The 24,078-nt window shown below is 39.3% G+C and overlaps 1 protein-coding gene across 1 annotated transcript in view; it reads right to left on the reverse strand.

Annotated features, from left to right (window-relative positions):
* Kcnh5 (potassium voltage-gated channel subfamily H member 5) overlaps nt 1-12,737 on the reverse strand; it is a 300,046-nt gene extending 287,309 nt beyond the window's left edge. Inside the window, exon 1 of the mRNA XM_015488877.2 lies at nt 12,209-12,737. Within this exon, the coding sequence (XP_015344363.1) occupies nt 12,209-12,281 (73 nt within the window). The 5' untranslated portion in view covers nt 12,282-12,737. The remainder of the gene's footprint in view (nt 1-12,208) is intronic.
* Nucleotides 12,738-24,078: the final 11,341 nt, after the last annotated feature.

Raw genomic sequence — 24,078 nt, forward strand, 5'->3', positions numbered from 1 at the left:
CCCAAGTCAATCTGCTGGTTGGAAGAGATGGTCCTGTGTTGGAGGCTGAGCTCTGGTGGGTGCCTGCTGGTGGAGGGGTGGACCCAGGCCTACTGTGAGCCTGGATCCCACTGGGTCTGGGCTGGGTCTAGTGCTATTAATCTAGATAGGGTTATTTTCCTGTTGTCTGAAGAAATTATTGTATAAAGATGTGTCTCCTTATATTAAAAATTAAATTCCCATCTGAAACAATCTTCAAAATTTGAAGCTACATGTTTCTAAACATAGGAAAAACAAGACTGTCCAAGGTAACTACTTGGCATGTGATATCTCCTTTCTGTACTCTGCAGGTAGAATACAGAAATCTGCCTGTACCCAGCAAAGTTAAGCTGGGTGTCCTTTGGCTGCAGTCTTTTCTTCTTCAAAGAAATGAAAAGGGAGCAAGATGACAAAGTGATGACGCAGGTGATCTTTAGAGCCTCACTCCAAATATGGCCTTCTTCCAATTCTCCCATCTCAAGGAAATTTTCCCTACCTCCAGCGATACTCAGATGCTGGAGCCAAAACCCTGGGAGTCATCTTTCACCTTCCTATCCATGCCATCTAATTCATTACTAAGTCCTTATGATGGTTCTACCAACAAAACATGTTGGACACGTCCATTTCTATCCACCTCTACTACTGCTATCCCAGACAAGCCACCATCACCACCTTCTTGGACCTTCGGAATAGCCTCCTAGCTATTCTACTTTAGCTCCTTCTCCCTCCAGCCCTGAACAAGCAACCACTGTGACCTGCAGGTTTGTGCAGTATGTGGGATATAATGCAAAACTTCCCCGTCTTTTCTTCCTCTTTATATCCTCTGTAATCCAATTGTATGAGTCTTTTAAGTTTCATACACTGAGCCATTCATTTTCTCTTTCCCTCCTTAGCTTTACACACGTTTTGTTCTTTGCCTGAAATATGCTTCCCATTTATCTCATTACTTCTGACTTTGGGTACCGATTTAACACTACTTCCTTAGAAAGGCCTTCCTAACACTATTTTCCAATCAAAATTAGTCTCTGCTAACACATGATCACAGGACCCTCCCCTTTTCCTTCAAAATGCTTGCCCACGATTTCTAATTACATATTTAATGTGGGTTTGTTGAATACCTGTTTCACCTACCAGACTAAGAGATTCATAAGGTCAAGAATCATGTCAGTTTGTTCATCACTATGTACCCACAAATGTTTGAAGAGTGACCAATCAAATAAAAAATTTCTGACTCCTATTTAAAGTCACACCGTCAATAAACAACCATAAAGCAGTGCTTAGATACTGTCAAGAATGTGGATAAGGACTAAGCTAGGCATATAGAACTGACCACACAATAAAAGAATACTAATAGGTGTTCCCAAACAGAATTCCCTGAATTTTTGAATGGCATCTGGTAACTTGTGAATTTAAATTATGGAATCTATATTATTTGTTTAAATTTGTCTTGTAGGTGAGTGATAGCTATAAATATATTTAAGTTTCACATAACAGTAATAGAGCAATCACTGAAGCATACATAGCACATTTTATTTGGGTTAAATAAAATCTTAGTGCAGATGGCTAAACAAAAGCATAAATAATTTATATGTCATGCCCACATTCACAATGTTGATCTCTGGTTTGTGCATTGCCTGTTTCTATGTCAATAACCAAATACAGAGCTGGTTTCTTTCAATCCCTACAAAATACACCTTTACCCTACAATTCTATATCCACACAGAAAAGTGTACAGACATGCACTTTGTGCCTTCCACAATGCGACTAATTATTATATAATAATATTGGCAACATTAAACAGACCATCACTGTGGGAGTTTGAAATATGCAAAAAATATCTGTTAATTTATTCAAACTTGTTCAGCTGTCATCAAAGATAAAAATATGCCTCCACTTTTCATCTCCGTCAAGATCAAAGGTACATTTTTAAGTTTCTGTGTTTCTTTGATGGCATTAACTTTATCATTCTTCCATCCAGCCAAACTGGTTCAGAATGCATGAGCTCTTTTAACATATGTACCTGAAATTCTAATGGCAGGGACAATAGAAACTTTGTTAAAATATTTTCTCTACAAAAAAAAAGTTCAAGAATTCAGTTTCTACTTTTACTAGTTGGTGTTTTGTTCACAAGAAAATGGATTTCTAAACTGTATATTGGCCAAAATTATTAGAAGCAAAATGTAATTCGAATAATGTTTAATAATGACCGATATGATTCATAGACTTGTAATACAATAGAAAATATTCACCATGATGTAGATAATGGCAAATTTTTACTGAATTCTGTTACGATGAAATTTCTTAAAATACCTAAAAAGCCTTCAGACATATGCTAGTTATATAATATTGAGGAATAAATGCAAAATAAGTCAAGATGTGTTTATCAGGAAAAAGGATATGACATATGTGGTGTTCAAGCTTCATTTTAAATCCTGAAAATGACCAAGTTTTCTTTTAGAAACCAACCACAATTTTTCTGAAAGGACTGTACTTTTCTTTGAAGCTTACCTTTTAAGGCAACCAAACACTAATGGCAAGATAACTGATAAAGAACTACAATTAAAAGACTAATGAAACCTGCACACATGGCACAAATGCAGAAGAGAAGCTTTTCCAAATGCATTGCAATCCAATAAATTTTCTAAATCTTTGTTCAATTTTTTTTCTACAATCTATGCAACAGAAGATAATTGTTCAAGAGAAAAATATGCTCCTACAGATTCCATTTCCTCCTTGGGCCAGTCTTCACTGGGCCAATTACAAAAGGGGGCTAAAGGCCCTGCTTCCTTCTTCAGCTTCTTGAAGAACTGCTAGGTTCTGAGGTCACCATTGCTGATGTTTCTTTTGCTCTAAGTAGTAAGTTTTGTTTGGGGGTGGAGGGAGGTGGGCAGGGTGAATCATTTATTCATTTGGTTTGGTTTTTTCTCCAAGTTAGTAAACCATTGATAAAGTGAATCCAAATGCTTTTAAGTTTAACCTGTATTAGGAAAGTCTCAATTATTTATTACTTTACTTTCTTGAGGTTAAAACAAAAAGAAATAGAAAAAAAAAACTTCTCCTACCTTACCTTATGTAGAAAAATATGAAAAGGCGACTGTGTACTGAGCCCTTCCTCTGATGCAGTGCAGTGCAAGATCTGTGACATCTGTGGCTTCACCAAATCTCTCCAGCAACACTGTAAGGTAGGTGTTGGATTCCTGGAGAGACTCAGTGTGTCACTGCAAGCAAGGGCTAGGGCCAGGACAGGTATTTCTGAGCCTTGGAAGTGCCCTGCAGAGACCTGGGAAGATTACCAGCAACCTCGACTGTAGTTGCTCTTGTGGAGAAAGAGGTTGCTTTAGCAGCCAGGAGGAGAAATGTTCCACATTTCACTATTCACTCTTGGAGATCTTTGGTTTCTGAGTTCAGCTAATGAGGCAACTCTTGTTGCTCTTTGGTCCATCATATTTATAATGCATTGGCTGCATATGAGGTCAGTTATGGTCAGTTTCATGCCCTGAGATGAGTCAGTATAGTGAATGGCATAATTTCACTTACTCTACAAACAGCACTTTCAGGAAATATAAGAGAAATAGATGGCAAAACTCTTACCCATAGGATTGAAATCAGGTTGGGGGTAAATCTAATGTTCTACTGAGTGGGAAATCAAAGGTGACCCTAAGATTTTAAGGATAAAAGACAAAAATATTAAAGATGTTCTTGACAGACATGAGAAAATACCAAAGAACATCCATCTGTTTGAGGCCAAAAGCAAACATTCAGTTCTGGGCATATGGAGTTTTAGATGACTTGGGAGAAGAACAAAAGAAATTCCATATACCACTGCAAACACAGGACTGGGGCATGAAGTTTAAATAATGCAGAGAAAGCTTGCTCTGAAAAGCATGGCAAAGGTTTAAGAAGAAAGGAAGGGAAAATCTCAGTGGCTGGCTGATCTTCAGGAGGTCAAGGAAGGAGAGGGAAAGGGAGGAGAGAGGAGAACTATAAAAAATCCAGTAAGAAGGGCAGGAGAGCATGTAGGCATGGAAGCTAACAGATGCACCTGTTAGAGGGCCGGGGAGTGCCATATTAAATCCTGCAGACACAAAAATACAGATAAAGAAAAAGGCCTCTGGATTTATAAGAATGCTCACTTATAATCTTCTAGGAAGTTTCCACATTAGGAACTAGATATAAATTAGCTGCCACATGGTATGGAAGGAAATGATGACTCAAAATTAAATGTATTAAACAACAAAATCATAATAATAACTAATGACATGGATATTGTGCTTGTTATGTGCCAGATACTATTCCCTGCACTTTGCACATACTATGTTATGAATCCTCACTCTAACCTGCACCAGCTACAAACTACTGTTACTTGTATTACACATGAGGACACCAGGTACAAGTAAAGTAAGTTAGTCACAGTTAGTGAACATCAGCCAGGACTCAAAAGCAGGCCTACCCTAACCAATGTGCATATTGCCTCTTGAGGAGAAACAGTATTCTGTCATTGTGTTTATTTTGCAATCTCAGTACTAGATCAATGTCTGGCACACAGTGGGCACTCAATAAAATTTTGTTGCATTAATGAACAATTAACTATAAAAGACATAAGAGTCAGGCAAAGAGGTGGGAGTTGTTTTCAGGAGACTCACTCTGAAACTATTTAACATCCAATGTAGAATTTCTCTATTTTTACAATGCTGCAAATATATGAAAATAAACCCATTGTGCTTCCCTTACCCCAAACAAAAAAAGGTGCTGAAGACATCCAGAAAAACCTACAGAAAAGGCTTCCAGAAGAAAAAAATCAAGAAAAAGGTTAACATTTCCCCTCAACCCAAGTGAGTTGATCAATTTTTAGTTTAATTCAGCAATTTGAGGCTGGACTGTAAGTGCTTTGACCCAAGGCAAAATTTCCAGAAGATACTTAAGCAGGCAAGGATTGATTTCCAGAGATAAAATTTACCATCAATAACTACTAAATGCAAAGTTGTTAAAAATGTAATCAGAATCTACAAAACTGTAAAACAGTTCTGTCTTATATAAAATAGTCCAGCATTTAAACCCTTGGAGATTAAAACAAAAATGATTAGAAATATTTCAGCTTCATATCAAATTGGAATAGGAGACAGCAGTTATATATCATTATAGCTATAAGCTGCTATGATTGTACACTTAAGCTCAGATCTCACATCTCTTCTCTCTCAAAGTCCATAAGACTTTGTGCTTACTGGTCGTATGTCTATGATTGGATCAGATCCCAAAAGAGAAAGAGAAACATTTTCAATAGAATTTCAAATCGTTTTTCAATCATTCTTCCTTTCTAAATTATCTTGCCCATTTGTTTACTTATCTTTCTCCATTTGCAAACTTAACAAATCACAAAGCTACCATCAAGATTGTATACCTGTATGTCACTTCATTAGGTAATCATATTCACATATAACCAAAAACTAAAATAATATATGGAATACTTATTTCTATGACAATAATTATCACTGCCTTCACTTGATCAAATATCTTTTAAGACTCAGCCTTTCCAATATTAACTTCTGTATTATATAAAATAAGAATATTTAAATGATTACTTGTAGTCATTATTAAATTATGAAAGGTCATGTCAGGTATTATTAAGTTAAAATATTTAGGGGACCATGCTGAGAATTGTTCTAAAATTCTACTCTATTATTAGAAAATGAATATGTTTTATAAATGTTCATTTCTTCAAGCCCATCAACCCCAATACTTTCCTTGACTTCAGTTTCCACAACAATAAATGCCACAGGTCTCAGGCTTGTCATTCATGTTTATCTGATTTCACAACATATCTCTTTCATTCAAAAAAGCACTCTATGGCATATTTTAACTTTTACCATTAAAACCAACTTTATATGGGACATTTCAAAGCATCTCTCAACATAGTTTCCAACCCTACCAAAAAAAAAATAAATCCCTAAAATCAAAATTCATTTGCTGGTTGACAGGAATTAATATATTTCCCAATCATATGTCTTTTAGAGTTTAAAAACCTGGAGAACTTTGAAAATAATTTGTTTTGGCTTTGTATCTTACTTTTAAAATTTGAATGACATCAAAACACTAGAAAAACATAACATCCCAGGGAAGTAACTATAAATCTGTGAACTATCTTCCAATAAAACTAAAGCATTGCTGGGCGCAGTGGCACACTCCTGTAATCCCAGTGGCTTGAGAGGCTGAAGCAGGAGGATCGAGAGTTCAAATCCAGCCTCAGCAAAGTGAGGCACTAAGCAACTCAGTGAGACCCTGTCTCTAAATAAAATACAAAATAGGGCTGGGGATGTGGCTCAGTGGTTGAGTGCCCTGAGTTCAATCCCCAGTACCAAAAAAAGAAAAAAACTAAAGCATTGTTATGAACTGATTCTGCCTCTCAAATTTAATATAAATTATATGAAGACATCTGGTAGAGGAAGAATTTGGTTGAAATAGAAAATATGTCATCATATTCCTGGTAGGGAGCATTATACCTAAGGCATTTTTCTGCAAAACTTTATATTTCATATATATTGCCATGACACTGATATCATATATTATAATAAAATTTTATCCACTAAAGTAAATGTTCTATTAGTCTAAAATATTTGTATTAATATCACATTCCTTTAGTCATATGATGTTGTTTGCCATCCAGTAAATTTTAATAATTAAAAGAAAGAAGTACCTTACTTCATTGAACTTTTCTGTATTACATTTTAGATATTTTCTTCCGAGAACAACAATTAACTATACTGACTCCCAATTATATTGTGTGGGGGTGGAGGGAAGGAGGGAGAAAAGGAAAGATACTGACTACTGGTTCACCTGTGCCAGAACCTACAGTGACCTCTTGTGGTACAGGATAACTACAGAACTTGGGTGAATATCACAACCTTTGCAGAGGCTCCATCTGGGGAATGTAGAAGCACTGATTCTCCAACCCAGGAAACGGCTATTCATCACAATGAAAGTAAAAGGTAAACATTGACTAAACTAAAGGGTTTCTTCCTGGAAAATCTACTCAGTCCTCATCAATTAAAATAAACAAAATTACTCCCTTCTATTAAAAAATAGTGGTTTTACATGGGCTTTTTTAGTAGGTCAGTTAAAAGATAGCTAAGTAAATGGATTTCTTACATATCCTACTTCTGGAAGCAAGCAATAGATAGACAAAGAGGTAGATTTCTAGTACAGACAACAGTGTCCAGGGGTTAGCAACCATGTAGTCAGCAATGCTCTTCATTCATTACATAATTCAATGTGGGCTGGAAAGCCGGCCACTACCCTCTGGCTTACTTACCAGTATAATTTAGGAAGTGGTCAGTATAATTTCAACCTCTTTGCTATTTTAAATGTTAAAGTGGTATATTATAAGACCTGGGTAAACCAATGCTTCAAAAACACTATGTGGTTTTATCAATATTTCCTGAATAGTGTCTTAGATGTTACAGAAAGCCTTTCAAGAAAAAAATCAAGAACCTTATAACAAAAAATCCATTTGCTTTCCACCATTTATTTTAAAGTGGATGATTCTTAAAAGTTATTATCCTTTTGTTTTGTTTTTAAATCACTAATTCTGTTTCCTCTCTTATAGGTTTAAGATCTCGGTTTTTACAAATATCAATTATAGCACAAAAACAATTTTTCTACAAGTAAAAGATGACTGTAAAAAACTGGCCGAGCAACCCAGCTACCTCTAGAACAATGGAAAATTGGGGAGATTGAGCTTCTCCTTTTGAAAGATGAGAGGTTCAGAAAACACTATCTTCTCTGTTTTTTGTTTTTTCTTTCCTGAGTCCTTTTTTCCTCCAACAAGAAAATTACTTCTAATTTTCATAAAACTAGAAAAACATCTAATTTTTCACAGTACTTAAAAATATTGAGAAACAGTCATTGATTTCTAATAAAAAGATATTAATTTATAGTTAGAATTTTTCAGAATGGAAACCTAGTTTTCTGTCACCCAAGCGAATCACTTCTGCCTCTTCATTAAGGAATCAAAGACAACATATGACATAATCAGACTGAGGGCTACAATTTTTTTTTTTTTGCCTTCTTGATCAAAAGGTCTACCTAAAAGTCCTAAAAACAATTCCTTTCTTTCAGTTATTTAACTTTTAACCACAAGTTTACTGCTCCCTACAGCCCAATTTATATTGATGAATAGCTTGCATAAACAATTAAAATTTACATAAGGGAAGAAATCCTAATTATGTTCCATAGATCTAGTAAGTACATACTTGAGGCAGGGGCCTTGTAGGAGGCACTGCTCAGATGTAATGAACTCACACATTGTCCTCAAGCCCTTCCTTCCTAACAACTTATATTGATCCCACTAACCAAAAATTTATCTAAACTTAACTATGGTTGATAACATTAATTTAATATTTCAAAATAAGTAGTACAGAGGAATTTAATGTTCCCAATATAAAGAAATGATAAATGCCTGAGGTGACAGATATACCAATTACCCTGATCTGATCATTATACATTGTATACATATATTGAAATGTTACACTATACCCCATAAATGTGTAATTACTATGTCAATCAAAACTAAAAATATATTAAAAAAATTTTATCTAAACATTTCTATTGCCCCTTATACTTCTCCCCTTTCCAACTTCTGAAGTAAGAATATGCTCTAATTTACTAGAATCACATGTAAAGAATTATTATAATTTCTTTTATTTGTCTACAAATTATCTTAACTTGTCTTTAATCTTAAAACTAAAGAGAGGAATTCCTTACTAGTCTTATTTTGAGATTTGGCTACAAAGCATGTGTGTGTGGATATCCATCCTACTCAGTGGCTCTCATTATTTTATTTTATAGACTTCGAATCAACAGTAACAACTTGCAATCCTTTTCTGTAACAGAGTCCACTAAATAAAGAAAATAAAAATCCAATCTCAAGAGGTATAAAATAACAGCAAATATGCAATAGTTGCTACTTGAGGGAAGGCAATACTACAGTTGTCCTGGGAAATTGCAGCTGAGGAGTTTGAAATTTTATTGGGAAATTCTAAGGTTTAAAAGCTATACTCAAATATGCCATACTTTTGGCTCATTTGTTCTGCATCATCAAAAAGTTCTCTGATGGATTTCTAACTGACTGAGATTTCTGTTCATTAGCTACCCATGGGCAAAAATAAATGCCTGATGTTTTCCCTTTGTGCCCCTTTCCCTTTCATGTCTAACATCTCTCTCTCTCTCTCTCTCTCTCTCTCTCTCTGTGTGCGCACACACACGTTTCTGTTTTTTCCTACATCTTTTTTTCCCTTTGTGTATGTGAAAAAGCACGAGTTAGTTTGCTTCCTGTGTGTCTTGTCTCTGTGTCTGGGTGGATGCCTGTTTATCTATATGTTTCTATGTCGTGTGTGTGTGTGTGTGTGTGTGTGTGTGTGTTATTTTTTCTATGTTTATCTGATTCTCACTACAAGATCTGATCTTTTCATAAGAAGAAAAGGACATTGTACCAGGAAAAATAAAAAAAGCTTTTCATGGGGTACAGGTCAATATACAGTACAAGTCTCTGCTCAATTCTTAAACAGATTGGGAACTGGCTCTTTTACTTTCCTTTGTCACCAAAGCTCTGCCAAAATGTCACCTTCAATGTTGTTAAGTTATGGACTAACAAAATCTTCATTGTGGAAAACAAAACCTGATCCATCTATCAGAACCCTGAAGAAGTGTTCTGTTAATCTCAATTAAACAATCTCATAAAATAAATATCTCAATTTATCTGTCATATCATATAGAAATGACAACTATGGGATACTCCAACATGAATGTGTGGAGTAGTACTGTTATTCTCTATTTCTGAAGAATTCCTGTGAAAGAAGTACCGAGACTTTTCAGCACTTATTAAATATAGATGTGCACATACATTCAAGTTTCAAACACATTTCAAATGAAGCTAGGAGTTTCAAGTAGCGCTATTCAAAGTTAACCATAGGCAATTAGAGGTGGGATTTTAAAATGCCAAAACAGATAAATTTACACTCACACTTGGTGTTATCCATGTAAAGAAACATTAAACCAACAAAACAATTATGAGCATGAAGCATAGAAAAGATAAAATATTCATCAAGTTGGCTGGTAGACATAAAATGGAGGCAACTGAAGCAGATATTTCTGGACCATATAAGGTAAACCTTAATTTCATGCTATATTTAAAAGCAAAACATTATAAAAACTGGCTCATAATACCAGACTGTATAAGAAGTTTCAACCCAAGATATTATATTAGTAAACTTCAATCAAGGAATTTTCATCTTCATCCTCTCTACCAAGCAGAGTTACAGAGTCTGAGTTTTGTTTCCTAAGGCCTTCTCTGGAAAGTCCTCTACAGACCAAATTATGTGGAGTTGAAATAACCCAAGAGGATGAAAAAGCTGAAATAATACTCATACTTCTTAAGTAACTGATTCCAATAACCTTTAAATCCCCCCCAATGACTGATTATTTTAACAGTAACATCCCCTCATATTCTAAATCTATGTATGGTATTAGCACAAGTAAGTAATGTACAAGTTTAGAAATTACATGCCAGTATGAATTTACATTTTACACTGTAAAAATTGAAAATTCATATGAAATCACACTGGAATGCTAAAAATATTATAGGTATTAAAATGTATACAAGACTAGGTTATATTAGTTCATTTTTTCAACCCAATTTTAAGACAGCCTCTCTAGACTTCTATAACACTGAGCATTAACCAAAGTGGAAGAAATAAAGTCACAAACCTCAGATTAAATACCAGTCAGAGATTTAAGGGAAACCTTATGAGACAGATAGTCCCCAAATCAGAGGAAATATTTGCAAGCCTAGTATTAGAGGAGATCCTAATCTAAGAATCAGTATAATCTCCAAAGTCAGAAAAAACATCATGGCATTTGATTATTCATTATCATTTAAGTGTGCCTCTGACTTGCCCACTAGGCAAGAGCTTCTTGAAAACAGGAGAAGTGTCTCAATCACTTTTTTTTTTCCAAAGGACTCAAAGAATGTTGATTGTATAAGGCACCCAATCCACATTGTTTCAATGAGTGAATGAATAAACAAGGAATTACAGAACTGCAGAGAGTATTTCCACTGCTTTGTTCCAAGGTCTACTGTAGTCCATATGCAGAACTGTCTTTCTCCTATTTCTCCTAGCAAGGGGTCTTCAAATAAAATAACAGGCCTCTGAAGGAAAAGCTTTACAGAATACTCCATATATGTTGCTTATAAATTATATAAAGGAATTAAAAATTATATAAAGGAATCAAAAACAAGTAGAAGATACAGATTTTAGTAAAAATGCAAAGTTTATAATAGGGTCTCAAACGTGAACTATACAGCTATTCCTATCCAGACTATCTTGTAGGAAGTACATGCCTAAGTGATATTTTAAAGACACTTTAAGACAAAACCTTCATATCAGTAGCCAGGTAGGATGGCATTTTTTAAAATCTCTTCTCCAACTGCATTTAAAGCACAGGAGCTACTGCTTCACGTCTACATTTCTCTGCTTAAGCCAAATGAAATATATCATATAGATCAATGCACAATGAAAAGAATCAAAAAAAAAAAAAAAAAGAAAGAAACTTTAAACACAAATTTGACCCTAGTAATTCCTTCCCATTTTTCAAGCACTCTTTTTTTTAGGTTAAACTGCAACTACTCTCCCTAACACAGGATATCTTTCAGCTGTGCCAATTGTGACCAAAAGCCCTTCCAGAGACTTAAATCTGATTAAGTAGCCACTTTCGCAGCCATTCCCAATTCAAAGGAAATCCTTCCTCAGAGATTAACTCTTATAAATGTGGTCAGTTTCTGCAGGCTACTTGGGAATAAATATGAGAAGAGGATAAACAGAAAGACAACCTTCATTAAAGCGAAATTTCACTTCTATTCTCCGGATGTACCTATACTCTACCCACCCCACCCCCTTCCCTTGCTCGGGGCTCTGGACAGGTGGGAGGCGGGGGAGTAAGGCTCCCAGGAAGGAGATCAACTAACTTTCTTCTGTCACCTCACTCCCACCCCGCGCCCACCAAAATCAGGTCCGACTAGTAACTGAAACCACCAGGAAAGACTCCCTGCATCCCCCTCCCCCCTTAAGAGAGGGATGGGACTGGGGGCGCGCGTGGGTGGGATGGAAGTGGGGGTGTTGTGAACTGCAACTCTCCTTACCACTGGAGCGCCTGACGATGTTCTCCAAAAATGTGTTCTGCGGTGCCACCAGCCCTCTCTTGCCCCCCGGCATCCTGGGTCTGGAGAGCGGCGGCCAGGATCCGCGGCGGGGGAGGGGGGGAAGCAGGAAGAGAAGGTGGAGGAAGAGGAGGAAAAGGTGGAGGAGATCGAGCCGAAAGAAGAGGGGGCGCGGCGGCGGCGGCGGGGTCCCCTGACTGTGTCTCCAGCCCGACCCGGATGAGCAGCTCTGGGGAGGAGGACCAGGCAGTTCATGGTAGTAGCGCTCCCCCGGCCGCCGCTGCCCAGACTGTGGCGGTGCCGCACACGGGGCTCGGGAACTGCAGGCTCCGCCGGGCACAGTGCGCCTGCGCCGCCCCCGCTGTCGCTGTCCCGCCGGTGCTGATGCTGAGGCTGCTGCTGAGGCTGCTGCCGCGGCGGCGGTCGCCGGGGCGCGGGCTCAGCATTTCTCCCACTGCCCCGCGCCCCGGGGCCAGGGGAGAGAAAGAACAAATTCAAGCCCCTTCTTAGCCCAGATAGAGAACCCTTACTGCGCCTGCCTCTCCGGGTCTCCTAGCCCACCCCGCTCGGGCAGCTGGATAACAGCTCCCTTGCGCTGCCCAACTTCTGTTGGGCTGTGCGCCTAGTCGTCGCTCCTCTCTTCCCGAAGATCGAGGCTAGCGCCCGCTGTCCAATAAACGCTTTAGAATGGAAGAAGAGAGCGCCAGGGAGGGCAATGAGAACTTGGAGGGGTCACATCTCATTCTCCGGCCGGTATCCTAAGCCACCGCAGCTCCCACGAACGTGGCTCCAGCGGCAGAGGTACTGATGGTCGCCCTAGGCTGAGCGCGGAGTAGGATCTGACTGGGCGGTGCGCGGGGACGCAGAGCAGCCACCTGACGCTGCTACCGCCCCCCTCCGGGCTTCAGCGCCTGAAGCCTAGACAGAGGAGCTTTCTGCACCTGGTCTACCCCGCAGCCCCGAACTGGAGCCAGATTGAGTCCCAGGGCAGAGCTAGCACCCGGAAAGTCCCTCTGCCCCAGGCTGGGTCTGGCATACTAAAGAGCAACGGTCCTCACAGGGGAGTTTCCCCGAAGGCTGCTGAGCGCCAGAGGCGAGCAACAGGCCTTATTGCCGCGGCAAAGTTGCAGAAAGGGATTTCATTTGACGCAAGGAGTAAAGGAAGAGTGTGGATAATCCCCACCAAGCGAGACAGTGGGACAGGTGGCATTTGTGTGGGAAATCAGTGAAGGCTGTGAAGACGAAGCTGCGCAAGACTAGGGCAGGGGCAACCCCCTTTCCACCACTGCCACCACCACCATCATACACGTTCAGAATCAGTGGAACGGGTAAAGCGGTCCAAAAGCCAGGGATTGCCACGGAGAAGAGAAAATTGCATAAATGCGAATAGAATGGGGAGAAATGGAAAGAAAGGGGGATCCCAAGCCGTGGCACCTTCTTTTAGCTAAGCATTGGTCCTCAAATTGGTCCGGTCCATACTGGCAACATCAGCATCACTTAAGAACTTGTTAAAAATGCAAAGTTTGGAGCTTTATCCCAGAGCTAGGCAGCAAGGAACTCTGGGAATGGAGTTTAACCAACTGTTGTTAAGGAGCCTTCCAGTAAACATGTTACATGCTCAAGTTTGAGAAGCCCAGCAAGACTTCCCCTCGGGTGTCTCCACCTGAACCTGTGGACTGTATAGGCAGGGTCAATAAGTGGAGGACACAAAGTGCGCTGGAGCGGAGTCAGTGCTTTGTGACAGCAAAGTCTTGGGTGCCAAAAACGGAAGGTTAATTGGATAGATGCGTCCACTTTTGCTGGGTTCAAAATATTAGCGCGAAGTGATCTTGGTCAGGTTGCCAGAAGCAGAATGCATTTCCTGGGTTGTGGTTGGGGTAACATCTAAGACACCTGCCTTGGGGGGACTTTGTAGTCCTCAGGGGACTTTGTAACTCACCCTTTTACCATCCTCCTCCCCACCCTGCGTGGGCCCATCTTCCTGCTTTACTCCTCCCTCCCTCTCCAGAGCACGCTGGGTAAGGACCAGCGCCAGTGGTCCAGAGATGGCGAAACAGTTAAATGCACAACCAGACTTTAACTTAGGGTCGTTTTTCCCCCCCTCTCCTCTCTGAAATTTCCACCTGCCCAGCCAGATGTTGGGCATCTGAGCAAACCAGAAGGTTGACACAAAGCAAAAAGTGGTTTGTTCTGCTAAGATCCTTTCTGGGGGGGGGGGGGGAATTATAGATAGATAGATAGATAGACAGATAGAGAGACTAGATGTAATAATACTAGACTATTTAGCTTTCTCCTGAAGCGTCGCAGGGAAGGTGAGTGAATCCCCCTACAGCTAGGATGTCTTTTAAATACCTAGGGATGTTTTCAGTTAAATAACAAGAACTCAGTCACAGTTTGGATCCGCTATGTTTAGCTTGCCTCAGGAAAGAGGTTACATCTCCCTCACTGCAGTTTGGTAGGGTGTGCAACAGCCTTAGGGAAACTCAAAACCCACACATCCACCCCAGCCTAAACCACACAGTTGAATTTTTCCCCTCTAGTGGGTCTTAAATGACCTGTGTTAAATATCCTAGACCAATCAACCATTCACTGACTGAGGTAGTGAACAGACAGGCTTAGATTTTTAAAATATACATGTGTATTTTTTCTCACAGATTGCTACCCTAAATTTCTAGCATGGTATGATAATTCTATCATCATCATTAACAGAGAATATTTCAAATCTATATGTTCTTTTGCACATCATCAGCTGCCCACATCTCGCCTCTGGGTATTGATTTAAAATCCCAGCTTCCCAGCATTTCCCATCTAGTATAAATATCCCTGTTCCTAATCATTGCTCTGTGGGTGTATTAGCTCACACTTCCCAAAGAGGAAACTCTTGTGGACTCCATTAAGACACAGTCACACAATTACTGGTAGAACATCCTCCTTTATTTCCATCTACAGATTTAATTACAATGACATTTGTCCTTTCTTCTTTGTCCTTAATAACTGCCCAGCATTGAAACTTTTTGATTATTTTTAACTGTAAAAAAAAGCAATTGGTGGTTATAAAGTGTCAAATTATTGGATGACACACTTTTCTTAGTCTTGCAGTTTAAATTTTTCATTTTGTAAAGAAAGAAAGTGAGACATAGAAAGATGAAATGCCTTGTCCTAGATGACTCAGTGCACTGGAGCACTCAGCTAGAGACTACAATCGGGTCTCCTGACCCTGTAGCCAAAGCTCCTTTTAAGTAATAGAAAATAACCTGAATAGTGGGTTAGTTTGGCAACAATCATCAACATCCAGCCATCTCTATTGCCAGAACAGCTCCTGCAGCACAAGAAAGGAGAAGCTCCTGGCAACAACTTGAAACAGCTCCCAATCAAAACAGAGTTAAGGAAAATACAGCAGCAGCCGTATGGACTGCCTGACCCTAAGGATTGTGCTGGCAGATTGCAGTGAGGTGCCAATACAGCATTTTAAAAAGTGTTTTGCAAACAGAGTCCATATGTTGTGACCAAACCACAGGACCTAAAAGGTGAGAGAGGAATTTAAAAGCCTCAATGTCATATAGAGGGCTTCTTTTTGTTTATTTTATTGCAAAAACAATCCATTTTAAAGTGAGATCATGTGTCCTTTTTTTTTTCTGTCTTGTGGTATGTTAATATATTAACTCTATGAAAACCAAGAGTTCCAATCCCTGGAAGTATTTTTAGACTCTGAAGACACAACAGAATAAACTGCAATGAGCTGAACTGCAGGTGTGTTCCCCTTTAACAGAAACCAATAGAAAAGTGAAGCTTTAGAAAATTGTTACATTAGGAATTTATGATCTGCAATTTGCTGAATGATTTTTTTTTATCAACACTCCTCCTTTGAGGATTTTAAAATATAGAGTAATGGCGAACATACTAATGTTTGCCAATATGCCCCTGCCTTTTCTTCCTCCTTGAAATTAGTTGTAGCCACGCAACTGGTGCTGATCAATGAAGATGACTGTAGGTGATGGGTGTTACTTCCTGGTACAAGCATAGAAAAGCTATGACTCAGTTTCCCATGCTCCTCTTCCTCTGCCTCAGTGACTAAGGAATGCCAAGCAGTACAAGGAGAACTGCTGCCCATATGAGTTGCCTAGATCAAAATTATTTGACAGTAGCTATAATTATACATCCATTTTCAGAAAATCTGATTTAATGTTTGATCCCTTATGTACAAATGGCCCAACCACTACTCTCTGAGGGAATGATTTTTCTCCTTGTCCCTGCTCTCTTTTTCTAAGCAAATCCAGTATAGAGCCAGGGTGCAATCCAAGCGACAGATGCTGAATGGATGACTGGTGGAGGAATGGAAGAAAGAGAAGAAGGAAAGGGTCAGAAGTCACTCTCCAGGGTTGGTCTCAGAAACAGCACCATCAATCCATTCCACTTCCTTCTCCCCAAACCTCACTTTGTGCTTCCCTTCTAGAGCACTAGCAGTGACATATACAAGCATTGCTTCATACCTTTGAATGCACAAAGTCCTGCACTTAAACTTACACTTCCACCTCCACACTTTCCCCTCACCCCATACAGGATCTAAGCTGGGAGCAAGCAAAACTAAAGAGGCTCAGCAAAATGGGGGCTCAGCACTTTGACTCTGGACCCAGACTGCCTGGAATTCAATCTCATCTCTGCTACTTATATGACTTAGAACAAGTTATTAAACCTCAATTTCCCCTTCTGAAAAAAATCAACATAAAATCACCTACTTAATAGGGCTGTTATGAGGATTAAATGAGCTCCTATTTGAAATCCATTAAAATAATATCTGGCTACCATCTCACTCCAGTAAGATTGGCAGCCATTAGGAAGTCAAACAACAACAAGTGCTGGCGAGGATGTGGGGAAAAGGGTACACTTGTACATTGCTGGTGGGACTGCAGATTGGTGCAGCCAATTTGGAAAACAGTATGGAGATTTCTTGGAAAGCTGGGAATGGAGCCACCATTTGACCCAGCCATTCCCCTTCTTGGTCTATTCCCTAAAGACCTAAAAAGAGCATGCTACAGGGACACTGCTACATCGATGTTCATAGCAGCACAGTTCACAATAGCAAGACTGTGGAACCAACCTAGATGCCCTTCAATAGACGAATGGATAAAAAAAATGTGGCATTTATACACAATGGAGTATTACTCTGCATTAAAAAATGACAAAATCATAGAATTTACAGGGAAATGGATGGCATTAGAGCAGATTATGCTAAGTGAAGCTAGCCAATCCCTAAAAAACAAATGCCAAATGTCTTCTTTGATATAAGGAGAGTAACTAAGAACAGAGTAGGGACGAAGAGCAGGAGAAGAAGATTAACATTTAACAGGGATGAGAGGTGGGAGGGAAAGGGAGAGAGAAGGGAAATTGCATGGTAATGGAAGGAGACCCTCAGGGTTATACAGTGGAGGAGGTAGAGAGAGAGGAGGGGAGGGGAGGGGAGAGGTGGGGAGGGGGGAGGGTGGAGGATGGGAAAGGCATCGGAGCACAACAGACACTAGTATGGCAATTTGTAAATCAATGGATGTGAAACTGATGTGATTCTGCTATCTGCGTATGGGGTGAGGGGGGGAGTTCATAACCCACTTGAATCAAAGTGTGGAATATGATATGTCAAGAAATTTGTAATGTTTTGAACAACCCACAATAAAAAAAATTAAAAAAAAAAAATAATAATAATATCTGGCATGCAATAAGTACTATATAAGAGTGTGAAAGTAAATACATAAGCCTGTTCTTTCCCTCTACTTGTATTTCAATAAAAGCCCTATGTAGGTGGTGGTCATTACTAATGTTCATCGATATCCAGCTTCCTTTTCTTCTTCCTTGAAATTAGTCGTGGCCATGCAACTGGTGTTGACCAATGAAAAATGACTAGAGATGATGGGCGTTACTTCCTGGTAAAAGCATATAAGAGCTATGACTCATTTTCCATGCTCCTCTTCCTCTGCCTCAATGACAAATGAATGCCAAGCAGTACAAGGAGGACTGCTGCCCATATGAGTGGCAGTAGACATTATATAAGCAGAAAACAGAAAACTTTCATTGTATTAAGACACTGAGATTCTGCATTTTGTTACTGACCTATAACATAGCCTATTCTGGCTGATATAGTTTCTGAACTTTATTTGGACATAGGAAATTAGAAGAACAAAAATTTTCTCCTTGACTGACCTCAAGAATCACCTGGGGAGCTGGGGAGTTCAAAAAATCTCAAAGTCCAAGCCATAGTCCAGATCAACCAAAAGAGAAGACGAGACACTGACGTCAGTTGTTGTTGTTGTTTTTAAGTTCTCCATGTGGTTTCAATGTGCATCAGGATGGAGGGTCACTATCTAGGACAATGCTCATTCTAGGAGAATCTCTGGGATTTAGATATTGTGCCAAGAACCTCAGCTTCCAAGATGGTTATGAAGACTTAGCAAAACCCAACTCCAACATACCCAGTTCTTTCAGTATTTGTAGCTGCTGAGAATCTCAGGAGAGAATCACAAAACCTCCAAGACTGATGAGCCGTAAATTCCACACCTCCAAACTGAACCAGACCCTTTCCATGCACCCAGTTCTATACTCCTCGATCCACTGCGTCTTTAGTTCTCTGCAGTAGCTTTCTCAGTGCTTGTGTCTCTTCACACTTCAATTGTCACCCTCTCACCTCCCAATCTCAGAAGATGACTCACAGAGAACAGGTCATGCTGTCAATCCTTAGACTCTTGCTTTTGTTCTTTTTTCCTTCTTTCTTCTGAGCAAATAGGAAGCAACTATGGTCTCTGACCCTCCACCTCTGCTCTGGATCCTACTCACCTGTACCTCTAGAGAGAACCCACTTTACTGACTGTCCCCTCTTTTTATTCTTCAACTTTAAATATGCTTTACAAATGCTTTCATTGGGCTGGAGATATAGCTCAGTGGCAGAGCACTTGCCTAGCACATGCAAGGCCCTGGGTTCCATCCCCAGCACCACCAAAAAAAAAAAAAAAATGATTATAACTGGCTGTTTCTTTCTCTCTTCCCAACCCACTCTGTTCCTGGACAATCTCAGAAGAGGAGTCTGTACAGGGTGCTCCATTCCTTGCCTCCTAGTCACTCCTTAACCCATATGCACTGGTGTCCACTCCACTTGTTCCTGAAATTACTTCCCAAAAGAGCATTTTTTATTTGCCAAATCCAGTGAGGCAATTTTATTCTTCATTTTACTTTACCTGCCTATGACACTTGACCCTAATACCAATCCCTTCTTCTGGAAACCTTCTCCTACCTTAGACTGACTGGTTTTTAATGCTAATTATGAGACCTCAGCACCTGAACCTTTCTGTGCCAGGGTTTTCTTATCTATTAAAAAAGAAAATAATAAAGAGAGAGAGAAAGAAAGAGAGAGAGAGAGAGAATAGTAATAATGCCTCATATCGTTGATATAAGCATTAAATTAGATAGCACAGATGGACAATCCTGTGTCCATACTTACAAAACAGAAAAATCTGATATAAAGTATTTTTTCATAAATTTGCCACAAATTTGTTTGCCAGGAAAACCTGATCTGAGCTGTCATATAGCCATCTATATTCTTTCTTTATCCCAATTGCTATGAATATTGACATGTTTTCCTGCTGAGATATTAATTGTTTGATAACCCTGAAAAAGGAGATACAAATATACAGAAATCCACAAATTTCTGGATTCTAAAACACAGACTTCCTTCCTACAACTTAGAACCATATACCTATGTCCTGACTCACTCTCTCCCTGTGGCGATTCCACAGGGACCCCCTCATTTAACATAATCAAAGCAAATGCATCAACTTGCAGCCTGCCCAAATTTTCTCCCTCAGAATTGCCCCCTCTATCCATGCCAGGTATTAAAGTCAGTAAATTCAATGCTTCTCCAACCCCACGCCCGATCCTGTCCATTCAACCTCACAAATACTTCTCTGCCAAGTATTCCCTACTCTCTCCCTCCATGGGTACCGCTGAAGGACAGGCCCCATAATTTCTCCTGTGGTCTCCCCAGCAGCCTTCTCACTGGTCTCCCTGTGTCCTGTGTGCTCCTGTATCCTCCACCCCAGCTCCAAACTTCACCCAATCAATTCTTCACCCTGCGTGGGAGCTGAAGTGATCCTCCTAAAGCACAAATCTGCTTACATCACTCCTCTGTTTCAACACCTCCAAGATTCTCTTTTCCCTCAGGTCCAAAGCCCTGACTCCATCTTTTTACATCCTTCCCCAACAACTCCTGCTTACCTGGGCCAGTTACTCCAATCCCACATCCTCACCCTTCCTTGCTGCCTATACGCCTTTTTATTTCTTCCACTTACAGCACCCTTTCTCCTCCTCCACTAATATCTTGTATTACCAGCATACCCTTCAGAAGATAGGAAAAATGTCACTTCCTCCAAAAGGCCTTGGATTCCCCAAAGACTTGGCAAAAAGCATTTCCTGTGTCTAGTTCTAAGGCCACCCCGTGCTTCCTGATGCAACATTTGCTTCACTGCTGATGAGAAAAGATTACAAATACAGTTAAAACTTTATGTACCTCCTTCACCAGAACTGCCACCGACCCCTGGCATCTTCATGAGAATTAGGAAAAGGTACCTCTTACAGATAGTGATAGGCCCAAGTCAGAGCACGCTGGTCTATGATAAGATCAGGTTTCCGTATCTATTTGCCACTTTCTGGGAATCCTCAGGGAGAAGGCGGGGTGGAGGGCAGAGTGGTCAGTTCTAGGTAAAAGAACAAGAAAAAAAGAAAAATCATGATGTGTGACAAGAAGTAGAAAATTTGTACTTAAAGTGAGAGAGATGCTTGGAGACACAGTTAGGGGTTTGTCAGGCCAACTTGAGGAGTTTGGGCTTTATTCTGTGTGCAATGAAAGGCATGTTTTCAGTAGGAAGTGACATGGTATTTTAGGAAAATAAATCGGTATGAAATTAGAATACAAGATGTCTTCGGGAAAGAAAAGTCCAGGATTAGATAAACCAGATAACAAGCCATTACATATGATGAGTTGATATTTTTGAAACATCAAATGTTCCCTGACCTCCATATATACTATTGCCCTCTTGCTCTCACTGTATTCCCACTCCTCACCACAGCTCACCTCTTCCTGGTATTTGAGTCTCAAAAGCCTACGCATTAGACTAACAGAAATGCAATAAGAAAAGTATTATAAGAAAGGCTATGTACATTCTTACCAGGTGTGAGACATTGTTCTAAGTACTTTACATGCGTTTTCCCATTTAATTATAATAGAGTAAAATTGAATTTAATTCAACTCAACAAATTCTTATTACACATCTGTGCACCAGGCACCATAGCAGGTGTTTAAATTATCCCTATTGAGCCAAAAATAAAACTAGGGTAAAAAAATGTTAAATAACTGACACAAAGATGGTATCTGACATAACAAGAATTATGTACCAGAATTATGAAGGTATTCCACCTTCAGAGCCCAAGTTCTTATTCATTCTATTTAACCACTACACCACAGTGTCACTCAAAAGAGTAGGAAAATATCTAGTAAGAAACGTCTTTCTCATATGCTCCACCTTAGTCCTGGATAAGAACATGTTCCCTGGTCTAAAGGAAGGGAGACACGGTGGAAAGGAAAGAAAGAGTCAGGAAGTTCTGCCCCCATCTCAGTGTGGACCTCCAAACCTTGGATATCCAATGACAATAACCCAGATCTCAATTTTGGGGAGGCATAAACATTTAAGCCATAGTAACATAGTAAATAACAAAAAAAGGTCAAGGAAATGCTATTTTAGTATTCAAAACTTATTACCCTACTCAAGAAAAAAATTGCTCATAGCATTGACAAATGTATAAATTTCTAACATATAACTTTTTTGTTTCATTTTCATCATTAAGATAAATGAAAATACTAATCCTTTTCAACAATATTTTTATCGCTTATGACCAGAGGTTGACGATAGACCCAGGAATTGGGCAAAAATTAGTGAAAATTTCCCATGAGAATCAAAGGACTAGATGAAATACACAAAAAGAGTTGACTATTTTAATATTATTTGAAAAGTATGTGTTATACATCTAACAGAATTTAAAATGAATTTAAATATACATGTGTATACATACATATGCATCTTTTTCCTGAAAGCCAGTTGTTTACATTGTTACCTACACACTACAGCCCAGATTCACCACTTCTAAATTTAGCTGTATCAATGTAAAAAGAAACTTCTCTATTTCTGTGTTGGTCAGCCTCTCATTACTGTAACAAATATCAAATCAACTTATAAAAAGAAATGTTTATTTTGGCTCATAGTTTTGAATGTTTCAGTCCATTATCAATTGGCCAGTTACTTTTGGGCTTTTAGTCAGTGCATCCTGGTGGGAGACTTGTGGGGTGGGGACAAAACTGCTCATCACAGGGAACAAAAAAAAAAAAAAAAGAAGACAGTGCTAGGTCATCCCATGTTCTTCTTCAAGGACATGCCCGTGAGGACTGAAAGACCTCCCACTAGGTCCCATCTCTGAAAGTTTCCATGACCTCCCAATAGCACCCAGATAGGGTCATTGAGGGACATCCAGATCCAAACTATAGGAGTTCTGTCATCTAATCGTCAGTCCAGAGAATTCCCTGACTTCTCCTAATGTGGTCACATGTCTACACGTCAATGCTAACACAGGAACAGTTTCAAATGAGATGCAGCATCATCACTAGCTTAGTCTGGGGTACATACTCTATCCTGGTTGCTGGTAAATACCATATGGGTAGTCTCACTGACTTTGGAGGCAGGCACAGTTTCCCAAATGCAAGAGAGAGTTAAGCAAGCAATAGCACCCATTATAGGAGGTACTCAATGAATGGAAGCCACTGTTATCTCTGATGGTTTTTCTCCAGAAAAGAAACTAACAAAAATTTACCTACTCTGACATTTTAAGATTAAATAATCCTGAACTCATTTAAATTTATAGAGTTCTAACCCTGAGTTGTTTATGCATTCATTCTTTCTCTACCAACATATTTTAAGCTTCTGTTGTTTGAGGAGCTGGGTTAGCTGCTAGGGATCTTCTTCAATTTACTCTAAATTTGATAAAATGGCAGTTGAGTCGGATCACAAGCCCATCTGCTGTGTCACAAACATCCCATTCTGAATATGGTACCAATTCTTTAAAGAACAGTTTATGTTACCTCTTTGATTAAACCAAACATGCTTTGGTTTAAACAAAGAGCAAACTAAGAAAAAGTCTCTAAACATCAACACTGTCTAGGAGGAATGAAGAAACATATGGAATCCCAGTAATTCTTCAAATTATGTATACCAAGGTGTCTGAGCTCCAGAGAGCAGCTTTATGCCTTCCAGAGAAGTTCTGTGGTCATGCAATTCCAATTGTATTTTGGAAAAAATTTAAAAAGTCATCCCAAAGAAGTTTCTTATCACGAACAGCCATTGTTTGCATTTCATTTGGAGAATAAAGCCATTATAGCTTTAGAATTCATCTAAAAAATGTTTCCAATTTTAAGAATAACCTTCTCATGTGAATGTAATGACTAATGTCCACCCTATACCCAATATAGGTATAATTGGGGAAATCAGGCCAACATCTTCTCTGTCTATAGGATTCTTTGAAAAAAAACTGTGGCATGTTCACTTCCAAAGGTGAACAAATGGCTCTTATGCTAGAAAGGAATAGATCAAAGTGGCTTATATGTATAAACCAGAGTTAGTTTAGAGAGAGAGAGAGAGAGAGAGAGAGAGAGAGAGAGAGAGAACGCTTTTGTTTAAAGGATATGTACAGGCCAAATGAAAACAGAAACTCAGAAAGTTTAAAAAAAAAAAAGTCAGCTCAGTTCACATTTAGAGAAAGAGAACAGC

The sequence above is a fragment of the Marmota marmota genome, unplaced genomic scaffold (genome assembly GCF_001458135.2).
Source record: "Marmota marmota marmota unplaced genomic scaffold, marMar, whole genome shotgun sequence".
Classification (NCBI taxonomy): Eukaryota; Metazoa; Chordata; class Mammalia; order Rodentia; family Sciuridae; genus Marmota; species Marmota marmota.